Raw genomic sequence first — 18,363 nt, 5'->3', positions numbered from 1 at the left:
GTTATGGATTGTCCAAGGAATCTACAAACTGATCCCTCAGCAACAACTTGAGGAGATCGGGTGGTGCAGTTGGTAGGCCTTGTGTGCCATACTTTCCAAGTCCTGTGCCAGCTCTTGCAGGCTCTCCCCTTTAGCACGGACTTTCGTCCTAAACCTAGCCCTGTAAACTTCGGACTGATTTTGAGTTCCATACCTGAGTTCTAGAGCCACTACCAGTGCTCTATGGTTGTGCCTGTCGTCTGCTGACAACTGTCCAAATATTTCCAGTGGTTGTCCCTTCAAGCTCGTTGCCAGATATACTGCTTTCTGCTCCTCTGTCCATCCATTCATTTCTGGCAGTAGCTCAAATTGTGCTCTATATGCTTCCCACGGTGCCTTCCCAACGAATTCCTGTGGCTTCTTTCATACTGTATCACCCCTATTGCTGACATTCATATCTGGGATGTGACTTCTAACAAAACTGAATATGTCTGCATTAGGGTTTAGCTGCGGAGTCTGGAAGGGGCTTGCCGTTGTCTGGGGCTGATTAAGTCGATGATTAATGTATCCTCCTTCTGTAAAAGACAATAAATTATCTTTTAATGTATTTAATTCGCTTTGAAATTTACTAATGTTTTCCATTTGTACTTTTTGCCACTGTTGTTGACTTTTCTGTAGTTGCTGCTGAATTTCCTGCAACTGTTGGAGACTTTCTTCCTGTTTTCTTTCTTGTTCCAGTTGCCGCTGCTGTAATCTCTCTTCTTGTTTCTTTTCTCCTACTTCTTGTTTCTTTTCTTTTTCATCCAACAACTGCTGTAATTTCTCTTCTTGTTTATTTTCTTTCTTCTCCAACCACTGCTGTAATCTTTCTTCTTGTTTCTTTTCTCCTACTTCTTGTTTCTTTTCTTTTTCATCCAACAACTGCTGTAATTTCTCTTCTTGTTTATTTTCTTTCTCCTCCAACCACTGCTGTAGTCTCTCTTCTTGTTCCTTTCTCGTTCTTCTTGTTTCTTTTTTTTACTCCAACAACTGCTGTAATCTCTCTTGTTTGTTTTGCTGTTCGAGCTGCCATTGTTGCAGGTTTTCTTGCAACTGCTGTTGTCTCTCTTCTTGTTTCTTTTCTCGTTCTTCTTGTTTCTTTTGCTGTTCTTGTATTGCTGCCATCAAATCTGCTAAGCTATAGTTTGATTTGCCACTTCTCGTTTTCATCTTCTTTTTCTTTCTTTTTTAGTCCTACTCTCTGACACCAATTTGTTACGTCTCTGTTCGTTTGTTAATTTCCCGTAAAAATTCTTTCCGAAGAAACTTTAGCGATACAAGTCCTTTCTTAAATAAAACTAGTTTATTCTTTCTCAATACAACTTTGCAATACACTTAATTTCCACAGTCACGCTATAACTTAAACAAACGCTATAATTCACAACGAACGAACGATTCACGCACTTGGCCCAATTATCCGTCTCTATCTCTGTCTGCAATTCAATTCCATTGTTGCCGTCAGTTCTTGGCGGTCTTATATACAAAAATACCACACATCCAGTAAACACTCGAAGCTTCACGAATGGACATGAATTTTCTAGAAGCTCATGATGTGTTACTAGCGTCGTAACAGTAGTTTTAACACACAATGATGGTCAGGGAAGTTGGTAATTTCATTTTGCCCTAGTTACCTACAAACTGGTTCATTTACCTAGGGTATTGTGTGTGCTTTGTTGTGGGAAAGATTTCTATAAGGTTGAATATTCTATTTAGAAGTTGACAATGATTTTTTTTTCCACTGGCAAGTCATGTGATACATTATGGAGGCAATTTCTGTTACTTTTCAATAGGAATGACCAACTGCCACGTGGATAGTGCATGCACTCTGAGAAAAATTGCATTATCGCTATGTTTTCTAATTCTTAAACAGATTCGTCAGAGGTTTTTGCTGAGTTTCATCTGGTATTTTTAGAGATCTTTCCAGTAAAGACACAACAAACACACATTAATTTTCTCTTTGATGCTTTATGGAGATAAATAAAGATTTTTTATATTGTCCCAACCTGCATCCAGTGTGTTTCTTTAACAACTCAACTGAAGTCAGTGAATTTAAGGTTATTCCATGATATGTTTCCTGCTTGAACCTCCTGTTACTCTGTTTAACCTATCCTATAACTCTTTGTGAAATCACAGTAGTTAAGAATACCATACAGGTAATAATATTAATTGCAGTAACAAGAAAGATAGGAGAAGATGTTAAGCAGAGTTAAATCTAAATTTGATCGAATTGAAAGAATGAGATTGAACACAATGCTAAGCAGAAAATGAAAATTACCTTTATTATCAATTAACACAAATCAAGTACGAATGCATAATAAAACCGGACAGCATTACCAAATTGTTGAAAACACTCTGTGTCAGAACAAGGTCTGAAGGAATTCTAAAAGAAAATGAGAACTAGCCTGAGAGAAAGTTCTCCAGGGTCCGAAATTCGAGTTGTTTAGTACGCCCTGACTAGTTAGGAGGCCTCTACGCTAACTAGAATAGCGAAAAACAATAATAATTTTATCGATCTAAGAGGGTCAATTAGAATTTTAAGCATTTTTCCTATTTCACCTTGTCATCAAACATGCTTTGTCTACTTTTTTTTTATAAAACCATAGTTATGTTTTCTTCTCGTAAAAGTATATTATTTTCTTCAATCTACCAAAGGGTGCCCTAGTTTTTGAGGATTCTTGGTTTATTTCTAAACATTATGGGAAATACTTATGAAAAGTGAAATGAAAAGGAGGTTCTCGGAACCTGTAAATGGTTCAATCAATCCAAGTGAAGTGTAGTAAATATTAACATCTCAACGGAGAAATATCTTACCTTTTGTTCAGCATTAAAATAGTAATCTTAAGTAACTTTTCTCTGTGTGTGTGTGTTTATCTGTATAATATAAACATAATGCACGTTTTCAGAACGATATAAATAAAAAACTGCTGTTTTCAATTAAAGAGTTTTGTTTAATGTTACACATATATGTATTTGCAATTGTATTTTTCTTTTAAAGTTTCACATTTGTTATTAATAAAATGAAATTTATACACGCACACATATACATGATCTTTGAGTGGACCAGATAAACCTAATAAGGACCAGTTAGAAATTTTTTGAAAGACCGTTTAGAAATTTTGCGAATTCCGGACCCTGGAGCTGGCCACTATATAAAGAACACGATAGCGTCATCTTTCCCAACGTGCATTCGTCACTTATGGCACTTGATTATTCCATCAGTAAAATAATTTATAGAAATCATGACTTCTAGGTATTATAAAATCTCTATATAGGTAACGTTTATACAGTTGTCGATATCTTAAAAGGAAACCCATTTTAAGCTACCCTATATTTGCCGCCTTGCAACAAAACTGCATAATACCTTCCACACATTTAGCCCCCTCTATTTCTTTTTCTATTTATATAATTTGTCACTGAACAGAGGGCATTATACGAAAGTGAGGTTTCTTATTGCGTCAACTGAGTTATTGTAAATTGTATTATTCAAATTAAACGTGATTTATAATCAAGTAGGTTTGTCGTAAAACGATAGGCACTCAGAAATACAAAAACAAAAGAATAGAATAAATTCAAGTAAAACGTTTTTAAAATTAAAGTAAATGGCTGCTACACTAGATTGGGCGAAATCTGCGGATGACCAAGAGAAACATCTAACTGAGATTTATAAGAAGGTAAATAGTATGTTATAACAAAAACTACAATGCAATTAATATAATTAAACATTAATTAAGCCTTGTTCATTATGAATACAGAATAGTGTTACTGTAGTATAATAATTGTCTTCGTGTTCAAATGACAGCTTTAAATGTAACTAGTAATTTAAAGTGGTTGGCTACATGAATTAAAAAATAAAAATTGAAATGGCAGAACTGCTAGTTTAGTTTTCAATTTTCACTGATTTTCAGTACATTCAGTAACTTCATTGTGAGAATTGGGTGTCTACTAGTACTACATATTTAATCAAAATATAATAAAAAGAGCCAGGCATGGTCTAGTTGTGAATGTGTCTATACTGTAAATACAACTTGCATGGATTCATGGTTTGTATCATGTTGCTGCAGAAATGCACTCTGAGTGCACTATAATTTATATGAAGTGACTAGATATCCAGCAGTCAGGAACGATCTTTCAGATAATAAATAACTGGCAGTCCAAAAATTTGAATACTGATAGCTACAATCACCTCTCACTTGACTTAGGGAATGATTTGTCTTCAAGCTCGATGAAATGATCTGAACAAAATTTGCACTGGGAAAATAAATATCGATCAGTGTTTGTGTCTCTACAAGTTGCTTGAAATAATCCTTGAAATACTAGATACCCAGTTGTACATAATTTCATGATTATGAATATTGATAAGCTTCCAATATTTTAATTTATACAATTTTTTGTATATATATATATATATTTATATATAATTTGAGAAGTTTTTCAAATTATCATTTGTATTATTATTATCATTATTTAATGTGATTAATTAATTATCATCATTATTATTATTTTTATTAGTATTATTATTGTTGTTGTAGGTTCTCGATATTAAAGTTTTTGGACTGCCAGATATTTAGTATTTGAAAGATCATTCCTGGCTGCTGGGAATTTAGCCACTGCGTAACTTACAAAAGCGATGGTCAAGTTCCAATATTTGGTCAAACAAGAGGAGTCTAAGAAATGACATTGGAAGCTATTGACTAGCTGCCTTCCTTTTTGTCTACAAGTTCAAAATTAGGGACAGCTATGTAAAAAATCTAAATAAACAAAATATAAAAGAAAGAAAAACTGAATAGATTTTCTTCACATTTTTCTGCTAGAAGTTTATCTGAAAAATTTTTTTTCTGGTATAGAGCTAATGTAGTACCTGTATTATAACTTGATAATACCATGTATTATAATAAATATGAATTAACATTATCCTTCACATTAACTTAATTAAGAAAAAAACTCATTAGACCATAATACATGACTTACTAAAATAGCAAATTGTTGGACATAACATAATCATTAGATTTAACTCTGAAAATTCCACAGTCATTTTTAACATCAACCATTTAGGGAGCACCCATTCTGGGACTCTTTGCTCCTGTGCATTTGACCTCCTCTTTTGGGCTCATTCCCATTAAATCTGTCTTGTTGCTTGTCATGTGCCAGGAGCTATGAACTTTGTTGTGGACTGCCTCTCTCAGCCAGGCTGCATTTTACTCATGGAGTGGTCTCTCCATACTTAGGTCTTTTATTGTGTTTGCTTTCAGTTGGGCATATTTCTCATGGACACCTTTGCCACCTCTATCAACTCCAAGCTTCCTTTCTTCTGGTCCCCTGTTCCACATCCTTTGGCTCTGGTTGTTGATACTCTCAGCCAGACCTGGTCTCACCTCTCTTCTATATGCCTATCACCCTCTTCCTCGGGTTCTCACCTTGATATGTGATAGTCCTTATCGAGTACTCCTGGTGGCACTTCTTTTCCCAGCTCAGCCTTGGTTTCCTCTGCCTCTTTGCTTGCCTGGTCATTCTCCTGTCAGGCTGGACTTTCTGGTTATGTAGCCACCTTCTTGTCCCATTCCTCTTGCTCTTATACTTTATCTGTCTACCAATGACAGTGGCAGGTCTTTCATCATTGGTCCATTTCCTGTTTCTTTCCTCTCAGCTGTCCTGTTTTGAACCACCTTTCTGTCTTTTTTACTTGGCTGCACGACAATGGTTTGTTGATCTCTACCATTGCTTGTTCTCAAGCGGTATTGTCCACTAAATTTTGCTTTTCCCACTACCACAAAGTGTTTTCTTCCCGTGCTCTCTACTCTGTTCCACTCCTTCCTTCTTCACTAACCTCCTTGCTTGACTCCCATGCTTAATGAACCTTATTATGTGTTTTCATGTTCTCACGTATGCCCCATTTGATCCATTGGCTTCCTTCCCTTTGTACCACCTTTCTCTTAAGACATATTTCCTCCTCTTTCTTTCCTGTGGTCGCTGTCATTTGGATGTCTTTGTTATTGATGCTTTTCACACCCTCTTCCACTACACTTATATACTCCACTACTAGAAGTGGTCTTTCCTTCCTAAGATTTCTGCTGCACAGGAAGGTAACCATACTTTATGTCCTATCTTCCATCTATCTATCTCACCTCTATGATTGTTCAGACCCAGATCAGCTTCTATGGGCTGTTTGGTGTTACTTATCACAGACTTCTCCTTTTAGGGGTTTCCTCCATTATCTTTTCCTACCCTAGGACTCTTCTTCCAGGGATCTCTCTCCTTCTACCCTTATTGGATGGGTTCATCAGTACTTTTGGCTGGTATATTCTTCCCTGGATATGGATGCTCTCAGGCTATTTAACATTTCTTCTCTTCAAATTTGTCACCTGTTTCATTCTCTTGCTTCACGTTTTCACTGGCCTTTGGATGAGACCCTCCAGACGATGAAACATGATCTCCCATGGTGTATCCCTATGCCATTGAGTGTCACACTCCATGGGCTTTCCCTTTAAGCACTTTCTAAAGAGAGCTCAACTAGATAAAATCTAGCATTGAACCCTTCACTACTTCAGTGTGGGATTCTGGCATTCCCATATGAAGAGATGAGTTATTGTCTCAGAAGTTTACATTTTCCTAATCTGAAAGTGTATTTCTAATAGGTACTGACCTCATTACACCCTATCCATTCTTCCCACTTTCAGTACACTTTTTTTCATGCCTCGTCTAAGAATGAAGTTATTACAAGTGCATGGGGGGTTATTGTGTATGAAGGTTGTGTCACTGTCCAATTGTTGGAGGCTATTGTCACATGATAAAGTCATCATACACTAGCAAAGTTCACATTAAACATGTAAATTTAGGTGGAAATTAGCTCAAGGCTAGGTGCATACAAATCTCATAGGCAGATGCATGAGGGAAATAGCATTTGGGTGAGTGGTGGTAAGTATCGATCAGAAATGCATTTTCAATTTAGGAAAATGTTAACTTCATCATGGCTGCGATATAGAGTATGTTTCTATTCTTCCACACATTTAATGAACCAGTTTTGTTCATAAAAACAAAGGAAGAGACTAGCTGAACTTGGTGCTTGTTTAGACCTAATGGCAATTCCATCAATATGATTGTACATATATTCCAATTAGTCATGAATTGAGATTGTTTTGTTATAAGTTCCAAAATTTGATAAATACTTCTTTGTTTAGAAAACTAAATCATCTTTTAACTGTACAACTTAGTTTAAATGTCAAAACTGACACAGTAAGCTGGTTCATAAAATTTAAAACACACTAGTTCACTAGAGAATTCAAATTGTTTTTATATGAATTAATTTTTGATAAAAGGTGCTCTTTTTTGTTTTATTTGTTCAACTGAATATTATTTCTCTGCTTATATAGTTGATTGTATTCTAGTTTCTTTCAAAATAGCTTGTGAAACTAAAATATTGTACCAATTCCACAGTTGTATTGAAATGTATCTAACTGTATTACTTAATTAAATTACCAGTCATTTTTAGCAAATCCACAGCTTTCATGTACTATTGTAAATCTTGTAAGCTATATGTCAGTTTAAACCTGTTAAACTGATAGTATTTATCCATGATTTTCTTTGTCTTTAGTAAGTCAGTTAATCTTGATCTTCCTTGTTATCTTTTTCTTCTTTTTTTTTTTAGGAGCATGCCTATCTCGAATCAGAATAAACTTATTTTTAAAAATTCCCCTTATATATATTCCACATTACCTTTTAAATTATTCTCAATTCACTAATGATAATTCTTGTTTCATGTCCTTAAAATTGGTTATTTGAAAATGAGGAACCAAAATTTCATTTTTTTTTTATTTTATCAATTTGTAACAAACCTAAATATGCAATGATCACTCTTCCCTAACTGTTTCCCACTTTTTCAGTTATTCCTATTATATTATAATTTTTAATACCAATTTGAGTTTTAAAATTATCCATTTTACTGCTAATACTTCTAACATTAGATTAGAGTAATAGCAACTAAATGTACTCTTTAAGCTACTGTGTCTAGCTTCAGATGAAGTCTTTTTGTGTAACCATTGTTTTCTAAGTATAATTATTGTAGCCTATTTATATATTCTCTAGCGTTTTATTATATATCATGTAGTAAAGGGACTAAAACTGCCTAAAGGATTCTACATGAAGCCTCATAAGTCTCATTTAAGGTTCTACTAATCTTATTATGTTGAAGTTAAACATAGATTCATACTCCATTAGCTCATTCTACCATATTCAGTAATTGGTAAAAAGTTTCAACTTCTAAAATATCCCACCTGATGCCTTTTTTTTTCATTTCACTGATCTTCTCATTGATGGTCTGTGTAGAGGGTGAAATGTAAAGATTGGGAATGTGAGCTCAAGTACTATTGGTAACATGTTTTGAATGTACAGATTTAGCTTTTTTGTTTTTGTCAAAAGTATTTTCCTCGTGAAATTAGAGATGCGTGGAATGTTTTTTTTTAATGATTGATCTTGTTAATTTGATTTTGATTGATTGTTTTAGTGAATAAAATGGTCTTATATCTTTTGTATACTTTGCTACATATGCACAAAATTCATGCCTTTCAGTTTCAGATTGTTTTTAACATGCTTCTGATATATAGCATTATTTTATTGTAGCCTGATAAAGTGATACAAACTTGGTTCAATTAAGAAATAAATGTGAAATATAGCCCACTATTTTTATTAAAATTACTTTAATCTAGTGGGATTGGCTTAAAGAATGTGTATTTTGATAATTTATTTCCTGTGTGTAGGTGGAAAGTATAAAGGTATCTACAAACAGCAGTGATGCAAATAACGTTGTAAGAAATGAAGGAACAGGTGATGCAGAGGAGCCAGGTTAGTTTTTTTTTAAATTGTATCTTTCATTTAAGACAGGGCTAGGCTTCTTGGTCCATAGTTTATATTTGAAAGTATTATCTTTTAGTAGTAGAATTGATTCTTAAGTTCTTTAAAGGAGTATAGGTTATTGAAAACGAGAGCTAACACATTTCTTTATGTTGAAACTAAATTCAGCAATTGTTTGATTATTTTGCAATAATCATCTTTAGACTCGAAACTGTTAATCTTGAGAAATCATGTGTTAAATCCTGTTTTCAAGATTAATTAACGTTTACCAAGAGTGGAAGTACTTGTTCCTAATTGTTGGTCACTGGTTTCCATAATGTTATCATGGCGGTTTTAAAAGTATTAAGATTTCTCTCATTCTGTACTCTGAGAACGACCTAGAGGTATCGGTTATCCAGTTGACTGTCATTACTGCTTAACATGTGTTTTGCTACTTGAGTGGAGTTTGCACTTCTAAAACTTAGGTGCTCATTTAGTCACTCTACTATTTCTCTAGCTGTCCATCCTATATACTCCTGTTAATAACTTGACTACTTGTATTTGTACATAATCATAAGAGTTATGTAAGTAGTTGATTTGATTTTTCAATGGAAAAAAGTTTTAGTCTGCATTGGGATCAGCAATCTGGAATGAATGTTTCACTTTTGCTAAAACATTAAATGAACATTTTTGTGATCATTAACTTTATAATAGAATAATAAATTTTTGTAATAACTAACATCTTAGAATTGATGGTACCATAGAACAGTTTGTAAAATAAGTAGTACCATATAATTACCAAATAAGTAGTAAAATTTCAGTAGTACCATTACTAATCACCTTTTATTTTAATTAGTAAAAGAGATTTTTCTAATCAGAACAGTGAGAGATTGCATCAAGTTGAGTTTTTCTCACTTGGGGTCAAGGGGCCACATATATCCCAACCAGAGGTAACCTGGTAAGGGTCAAAGGTGAAAAGCTCTCAAAAAATTTTCTTGTACTTTCTCTACACCCTTTAAACTAGGTAATGGTAATTTGAATGAATTTTTGATTAGAAATTGCTTCAAACCAAAAGCATGCTGTTCAAATATGGAGTGTACTTTACAGCTGGTTCTAAAAATGCACATACATTACCTTGATTTGGTCAGATAAGTCATTTGTGATGTTTTTCACTTAAGCAAGCAACTATATGAATCAAAATGGTGATTATGCATCCATATATTACCAGTATCTATAGACTTAGTGGATTGAGCTGTCACCAATGATTGTTTACAGAATGGAGAGAAATTGATTCATGGAAATTGCAAAATGAAAAAATTGGAATCACATTCAATGAATATTGGTGTGTAACTTACAATATAAAACCATATGCTTTTACTCTACTGTTTTTGTTTTAAAGTTTTAGCAATTTCTTAAGTGTTAGATTAGCATTCAGTGTAATGTTTTTCTTTAGAAATTGCTTACTGTTGATACAAACATTTTTTTTTTCATTAAAAACAAATAACTTGATCTGTGGTAGAGACAAACCTGTAAAGAGAACAAGAACACTGAACACTTATTTTCCATAAAAACTACATTACATGGGCACACGTCAATAACAGATATATTATTTGTTCATTAAGGCTAATAAATGATGAATGATTTAAAAATCAAGTAAAATACCCTTTTCTTTTCTTAGTTAATTTGATGCTTATAAATGAAATGAAGTCATTAAATATATTCTTGACAGACATTACATGTTCATAGTATTGAAGGACAATGTTGACTTAGCAGGCTTAATATTTAAATTCAGATGCATAACTAGTTGCTGTAGTTTCTAACTTTAGCTCATTTGGAAGACTTTGTATTCAGATGGGTTTTTTTTTTTTACATGTAATTTTATTTTGGTAAGAATGACTGTAATAAGTGCGGCCCGGACCACATAGTTTATTTACAGGATTTAAGCCATCATATCTAGAGCTGAGTAAGATGGATGCATTTGATTGCAAGATTACCTGAGTAGACAATTATTTTGTGAAAATTACAAAAAAATGTCAAACATATTTATGTTATTTCCTTAACAGAAATTTCTGCAGCTGAAGCATCACTGATGAAAAAGATCCTAAGATCTAAATTGATAGAAAGCACTTATGATGTTGAAGTGCAGCGGAATGATCCTAATTCCCCTTTGTATTCAGTAAAATCATTTGAAGAATTAAATCTGTAAGTATCTGAAAGTCAGCTTTTGTAAAACAAGAAAAACTTATACTACCTAGTTGAAATAAATGTTCGTTTTGGTGAAATTTATCGAATTTTTGAAAATATACATAAATCTAAAATTTAATATTTTAAAATATTTCCTTTGTTAAATATAAGTTATGTCTGTGGCTTTAGTTTTTACTTGTTTTATGTTTCATCATATTTCACTTAATGATCGAAAATATAGTTCAAACATATATTTTCAGAAACCCGGATCTCTTGAAGGGTGTTTATGCCATGGGCTTCAATTCACCCTCCAAAATTCAAGAAACTGCTCTTCCAACATTATTAGCAGATCCGTAAGTAAAAGGCTTGTATTGTTTTATTCTTTATGGTACATTCACTGTTTATATTTATGTACATCAAGTGTTTGATGACATATAGAGAGCTTTATTTAAGTAAAAGGCTTGTATTATTTTATTCTTTATGGTACATTCACTTTTTTAGATTTATGTACATTAAATGTTTAATGACATATAGAGAGCTTTATTTAAGTAAAAGGCTTGTATTGTTTTATTCTTTATGGTACGTTCACTGTTTAGATTTATGTACATCAAATGTTTGATGACATATAGAGAGCTTTATTTAAGTAAAAGGCTTGTATTGTTTTATTCTTTATGGTACATTCACTGTTTAGATTTATGTACATCAAATGTTTGACATATAGAGAGCTTTATTTAACTAAAAGGCTTGTATTGTTTTATTCTTTATGGTACATTCACTGTTTATATTTATGTACATCAAGTGTTTCATGACATATAGAGAGCTTTATTTGGCAGGTTGATTTTTATAAAACATAATCTTGGGAAGAACATCATTTGTTTTTACTATTTAAATTGTACAAGTCTTTGTTTTTATTCACTTTTATCAGGAATTTACTTTAATATAATACAGCAAAAGAAAGGTTTTGACAAGAGTTTATTTCTTCTGTTAACCAAGACAAGCTATGTAGCCTTACCAGCTTCAGCAAAGTTTGCCTTAGTTGGATAATTTACTTTTAAGCCTCCTACTTTATTGCTTAAATTGTTGTTTGTTAATGTTTTTTTCAGGTTTAAACATTCTTTCAAGGATATGGAAAAAGAACATGGAGTTTCATGATATTAGTAATTTCCCAGTAATATTCCAGTGTTTGCTCTGTAACAAGGGTAAACTAAATAAAGAGTACTGTACAGAATCTTTATATATAAAAACATTTATTGCTAGATAATAAAGTATTTTGTAAGTGTTTCTACATATATATTTTTATGTATTTTTATTTTTAGCTTAACTAATGTTGGAGGTGGGTCTTTTTTTACATGCTGAGTTGGAACTCTGCATGAAAATTTTATATTAATTATGTGAGTATTTATTCATAACAAGCTTCAAAAACCGAAAATGCTGAACAAGTTTTAAGGTACAGTGATGTTTTATTAGTGGCATGAAGAACAGAGGTTTTTTTTGTATTTGCACTCAGATCCAAGATACCACAAAAAAAAAGTTAAACTTTAGATAAAAAAGAAAGCATTTTGTTCTGTCCACAGCCCCCAAAATATGATTGCTCAGTCTCAGAGTGGAACTGGAAAAACTGCTGCTTTTGTACTAGCCAGTCTTAGTAGGGTTGACGCTTCTAAGTCCTTTCCTCAGGTAGGTCCTGTAAGATTGCAGGAAATAAAAACCTGTTAAATAAAGCTATAGTTGTAAAGAGATAATGAATAAATGTTGCTTTAAAGTAATCTTGACAACAAAGTAGCCACCACTGAACATCACATCAAAGCAATCAATGAGACACTATCAAATGAAAATTTTAAGACTTGTTACAATTTTCTTGACAGAAAATTTAAGGAATCTGTTGATTCAATCCAGATGCTCTTCCATTAATGGGTACAATGCTTGGCCCCTATAATTTTTTTTTAACTTTAATCATTATGATCAGCAATTATAATCCACTTAACAATACTTTTAGCATGCTTCACGTGTACTGTTCCCTTATATTGTCATAGTTTTCTTTTTGGTTACTCTAATTTAAAATTTGTTAGGTGGCTGTGATGTTCATTGACCCTTGAAAAAGGATAAGCTGAAACACAGGGTTGAATAAATTTACTTTTATCTGAAGTTTTTTGTCATCTTCATTGAGAACAGAAATTCACCCACACAAATAAATATGTAACACTAAGACCACCCAATGAATTATCAACACATTTTAATATTTTTGTGGTTTAATTTCCCATTCATCTTTACCATGTTTTATACTGCATTACTGGTGTAGAATAGGCATCCCACATAGGCCTAAGGTTATCTAATTTTTATGCAGAAACTTTTTCTTGAGACACCGAAGGGGTAATTATATCCAATCAGAGATAGCATTACTTAAGTCAAATTCGAGTTCCATAAAGATGGCAACTCCGGCTCCAAGAAAATGAAAGTCCAAAGGAATCAAACCAATATTGTCTTTTTTCCAGCCAGTTCCAGAAAAGAACAATAATGATAATGATCCAGTCATGCAGAAAAAGAAGTTTGATCGTGACCACTCAAAAACTTTTAAGGCTCAATGGGTCGTGATTACATCGAGACTTTGTCAAAGCTTTTGTTTCTTACAGACCAGTGCATGTTTAATACAATTTTACAGTATTGCAGCAAAGTATTACTGACTAGCTTAGTCATATAAATTTGTATGTAAAACAGTATTGATGATTATTGCCAGTGCAATGCTACATACTAGTGGTCATTTAGTTTGTCTAGTCTTGTCCTTTTGTATATATATTATGTAGTATAAGTGTTAATGGTATGGTTGCTTTGATAACAAATGCCTCAAACTTATCATTCTTACATTCACAGCTTTGTTATACTACTATAGTACCTCAAATATAAAACATTTACAATTCAACAGCTTCAATATACACACTAACATAAGTTTAATATTTTAAGCGGTGTAGCTAATAAAATATGTGTGTGGCTAATGTAGATTTCATTGCATTAGCCAGAGTGGCTAAATGATTTATGGCAAGAGTGAGCAGAGAAACCTACTACAAAAAAAATTGTGTAAGGCCTCTTAATTATTTTCTGATGAGGGCTTAGGGTGAAACTAAAAGAACAATAAGTATATGGTTTGTAAAAATTATTACATTTATTACACTTTAAACCATAAGAGATTAAAAGAAAGTTGTTTGTTATTGAAGTTCTTTCTTTGTTTTTATTAAACTTTACACTGTAACTGATAAGAAAGGAACTTGTGTGTTACCGAGTGGATTTTCTTTATTATGTTGAAATGTAGATCATATATGGATCCTTTTCACAATATGCAAATAGTGGAGTTGCTCTTGAAATAGTAACACATCTGATGCTAGCGCCAGTTTTTCATAATTCATTCAACTGATGAAAGATTTCATGAAAGCTGAAACAATACAATTTTTTCTTGAAAATTTGATAAAAATTAAAAGTGAAAGTTAAGTAGTTTAAAGTGCTTTAAGATTTAAAAACTTAAATCATCCTCTGGAGTGCAGAAACTAAGCATTAGGAATTTTGATTATCAAATATTGTTTAATGAGTTCCTGTTTCATGGTTTTTCAATTGAAATAAAGTAAAATAACCAAAAAGGTCCCAAAATACCAATCTGCAGGTGGTAACTAGCTGGTGTTCAAGTTTAGTGTATATTTCCAAATGAAATGACTAAGTGTGTAGCTACTTATTCAAGATTTTGTACAGCCTTTTCAAACTATATGAAAATAGTGTGGTATCATGCTTTATTGAATCGAACCCCTTTTTTTTAATGTTATTAGTAAAAGTCAGATATTTATGAGCATTTTTTTGTCTGTCATTTTGAAGGTAATCATCTTATCTCCGACCTATGAACTAGCATTACAAACTGGTAATGTGGCTAAACAAATGGCACAATATTGTAAGGAAATCAGATTTCGTTTTGCAGTCAGAGGAGAAGAAGGCAAGTATTTTTTTAAATGTAAATATATAAATATGTATACTGCAAAGAAATATTTCAACAAAAGTACAAAATACAAGAATGTTTTTCCAGCAGTATTATTTTATGAATATTTATACAAGTTTAAGTTGTCTTAATTGTAATATTTGTTTTTACTAGTACATAATTATTCACCAAATATTTTTGTTCTTCTTTTAAATGTTTACGTAATTCATATCCAATTGTAAAAAAGCATTAAAAACCACGAAAACTTTTAAAGCCTATTATGAAAAATTATTTAAAAAGTACACAATGCATGATTAGTACAGAGATTTTGTATGCCCTCATATTCAATTTTATATATGCGTGTATGTATGTATATGTATTTGATTAGTTTTACTTTAGTATTAGAGACTTTTAATCAATGCTTTTGGTAGGTAGTCATAAAATAAGTTTTGTATTACGTGCCTGTTCAATAAATTCCAAATACAATCAAATCTCATTTCAGTTCCACGAGGTGAGAAGATCACAGAACAAGTGATAATAGGAACTCCTGGAAAAGTGATGGATTGGGCATTAAGATTTAATTTCTTTAATATTCGTAAGATCAAAGTATTCGTCTTAGATGAAGCTGATGTGATGATTGCTACCCAGGGTCACCATGATCAGTCCATACGTGTACATAAGTATGTATTTTTTTTTAGAATGTAATTTGCTTGCATTTTGCACTCACAAGAAATGTTATTATGATTTGTGCACAAGATACAGAAGAAAACAAATGAACTGAAACACGTGTCAAATTGATGTAAGTTTATTGAAGAATTAATTTGGAAACATTTCAGACACTAGTCCTTTATTGGTTTGTAGTAACAAGGAAACAGTTTTTAGAAGAGATGGGGTATGGTACCTGATTAATAAGTCAACTAAGAAAAAACAGAATGAGTAGCTCGAAAACATACTCTTAAACTAAAGTACAACATAGAAAAATTAAAGTAAACAGGTTATGAATTAGTCGAGTGACGTTAAATGAGATAAAATCTAATGAAGAAAGTAGAATATTAATGAAGGCAACAAACTGGTTAGATTAGTGCATTAAAAATAAAAATTGTGCATAACAAATATGTATACTATTTAATCATTCAATCTGATTCACAACCTAAAAAGCTGTTGTTCATGATGACTGATTATATATACATAAAACTTAGATCACTGATGTGTTTGTCATATCCCAGCCAACCTGATAAGCCATAATATTGAGTGAAAGGAATTGGTTTTTGTCTAGGATTGAGCCATTATTTTTGGCATATAATATTCGCATAGAGAATCCATTCTGTCCAAAAATGGTTCCCGTGCATTACGCACCAGAAGAGACAAAGCACGTTCACACGTTAGAAATGATGATCATCGGAGAGTTTGTGAGGCACCCAAACACCTTCTTTATGGAGTTTGCCCATATTTCTTAGATGTATACATATTGTTTCATGAGAGACATGCAATTTCAGGGCCATTTCACGAGCATGTTGCCTTGGGTTAGACTCAATAAGCATCTTCAGAGCATCAGTATCAATTCCAACATGGCAGCCCCTGCCATTACAGTTTTTAAGGCGAAAGTCACCTGAACAAAATTTGCTGAACCATCGTTGACACTTACGAATATTCAAAACATTTCCATAAACTTCTTTGATATTCTTTATGGGTACAGAAGCATTGTTTCCCTTCTTGTATTCAAACAGCATTATATGCTGAATGTGTGTCTCGTCGTGTGCCATCACGATAAGGAATTAGAGTATACTAAACTTTACACATTATACAGGCTACACTAACATGACGTTTAGGTGGTTCGTTTAACTATTATACGTGATATACGTTTTTAGGGGGTGGTTAATGAAAGTGTTCCAAAACACGACAATAATTTCTTGATGACCAAACATATCTGTGTGTGATTAATCGACAGTTCAAAAGAAACAAAATTCTGTATCTGTAATAACACAAACATGAGAAATTATTCTTGCCATAAAGTGATTGACAAGTCAAACAGCAATTTGTAGAATTTGATGTAAAACCCTTTATATCAAGACCTGCAGATTGTTTACATTCCACTGTTACATGGAGGCCCACTGTATTTCTTTGGTTTGCTCTCTAATGAGGTATTGAAGATCTGTGATAAAATTAATTGTTATGAAAGTTAACTGGTGTATTTAGAGCTGTGCTTCTATTCAAAATAGGATTATTGATTAATAGCTGCTACATATATAAACAACTTTCTTTTTATGGATGTGATTTGTGATGTTGAAGAAATAATAGTTTTGGCTTTGGTTATATCTTACACAGATATCTTGTGAACAAAAACAACATTAATGTAAGATCAAAAAAATATTTATCTGATATTCTTGAATTTTACAAAAATGTTATTGCAGAAGTTTTTCGTCCCAGAATAGCAGAACATTGTTGTTTTTATGAAGTAATTGTAGTGATTCTTACTTTGAGCTTCTAATTCCAGAGCAGGTTATACATATGTGGTCAACACTTTGAATTTTTTTTAAATAAAGTTCTTATTCATATGTAGCTTATAAATAAATAAGTAAAAGCTTATAAGTAAATAATTTTTGAGTGTTATATTGTGAAAATAGGTTAACATAAAGAACTGTTTAATAACTAACATCTTAGTTAAATTATAATATAATAATAAAGGTAGCAGTAGAGTGAAAAGTGAGATGTACGGGACTGATACATTAGATATTTACTCTCAAAACAAGTGACTCAGTTATAGAGGATATGGGTTTAGATTAATGTGTAAAAAACACACCTTCTTTTCAGGGTTTCAGCCTTCATTTAACTTTTTCACTGCCATATTATATAACCTTTGTTTTTGCCATGATAAGTTTCATGTTAAGTAAATATTCTGAGAAATAGGTATGTAATAAAATCAATAATTTTATAATCAATTAAAAATGTTACATATTGAATTTCAAATTTTGGAAATAAATGTATTATCACAATTAGAAAAATGTGAATGAAAAAAAAAAAGAGAGAAAAAATATTTTTGTTAGTCAAGTTAGAATAATTGATTTAAGCCCAATCACTTAGACATATTCTTCTGTGATCAATAAGAATATTTATGTAACAAAGGAGTTTTAAAAAATTAAGAAGTAAAATACAAAGTAAATATACTTTGACAATTGTTGATTAATTTTAGAAACTTAGTTTTGAAAGAGCTAGTTGTCTTTTCTGTTGTATTTATGTGCTCTTGTGCACTTATTGACTGTTTTGTTTGTTGTTGTTTTTTTCAGAAAATATTCTTCTTATAAACAAAAGGGTAATAGGATTTTTTTTGTATGATTTGTTTGTGAAAATAGTAAAATTTTTTCTTTCAAAATTAAATTCAGACAACT

General features: G+C 32.1%; 1 protein-coding gene across 1 annotated transcript in view; it reads left to right on the top strand.

Annotated features, from left to right (window-relative positions):
* Window positions 1–3,416: 3,416 nt before the first annotated feature.
* The window catches only part of LOC106464318 (ATP-dependent RNA helicase DDX19A-like), a 28,090-nt gene continuing 13,143 nt past the window's right edge, over window positions 3,417–18,363 (top strand). Inside the window, exons 1-7 of the mRNA XM_013924449.2 lie at window positions 3,417–3,689; window positions 8,769–8,853; window positions 10,905–11,043; window positions 11,286–11,378; window positions 12,600–12,702; window positions 14,881–14,995; window positions 15,480–15,649. Of these exons, the coding sequence (XP_013779903.1) occupies window positions 3,618–3,689; window positions 8,769–8,853; window positions 10,905–11,043; window positions 11,286–11,378; window positions 12,600–12,702; window positions 14,881–14,995; window positions 15,480–15,649 (777 nt within the window). The 5' untranslated portion in view covers window positions 3,417–3,617. The remainder of the gene's footprint in view (window positions 3,690–8,768; window positions 8,854–10,904; window positions 11,044–11,285; window positions 11,379–12,599; window positions 12,703–14,880; window positions 14,996–15,479; window positions 15,650–18,363) is intronic.

Source organism: Limulus polyphemus, unplaced genomic scaffold (assembly GCF_000517525.1).
Source record: "Limulus polyphemus unplaced genomic scaffold, Limulus_polyphemus-2.1.2 Scaffold1619, whole genome shotgun sequence".
NCBI lineage: Eukaryota > Metazoa > Arthropoda > Merostomata > Xiphosura > Limulidae > Limulus > Limulus polyphemus.
The sequence above is the reverse complement of the archived record's forward strand: the minus strand, read 5'-3'. Positions and strand labels throughout refer to the sequence as shown.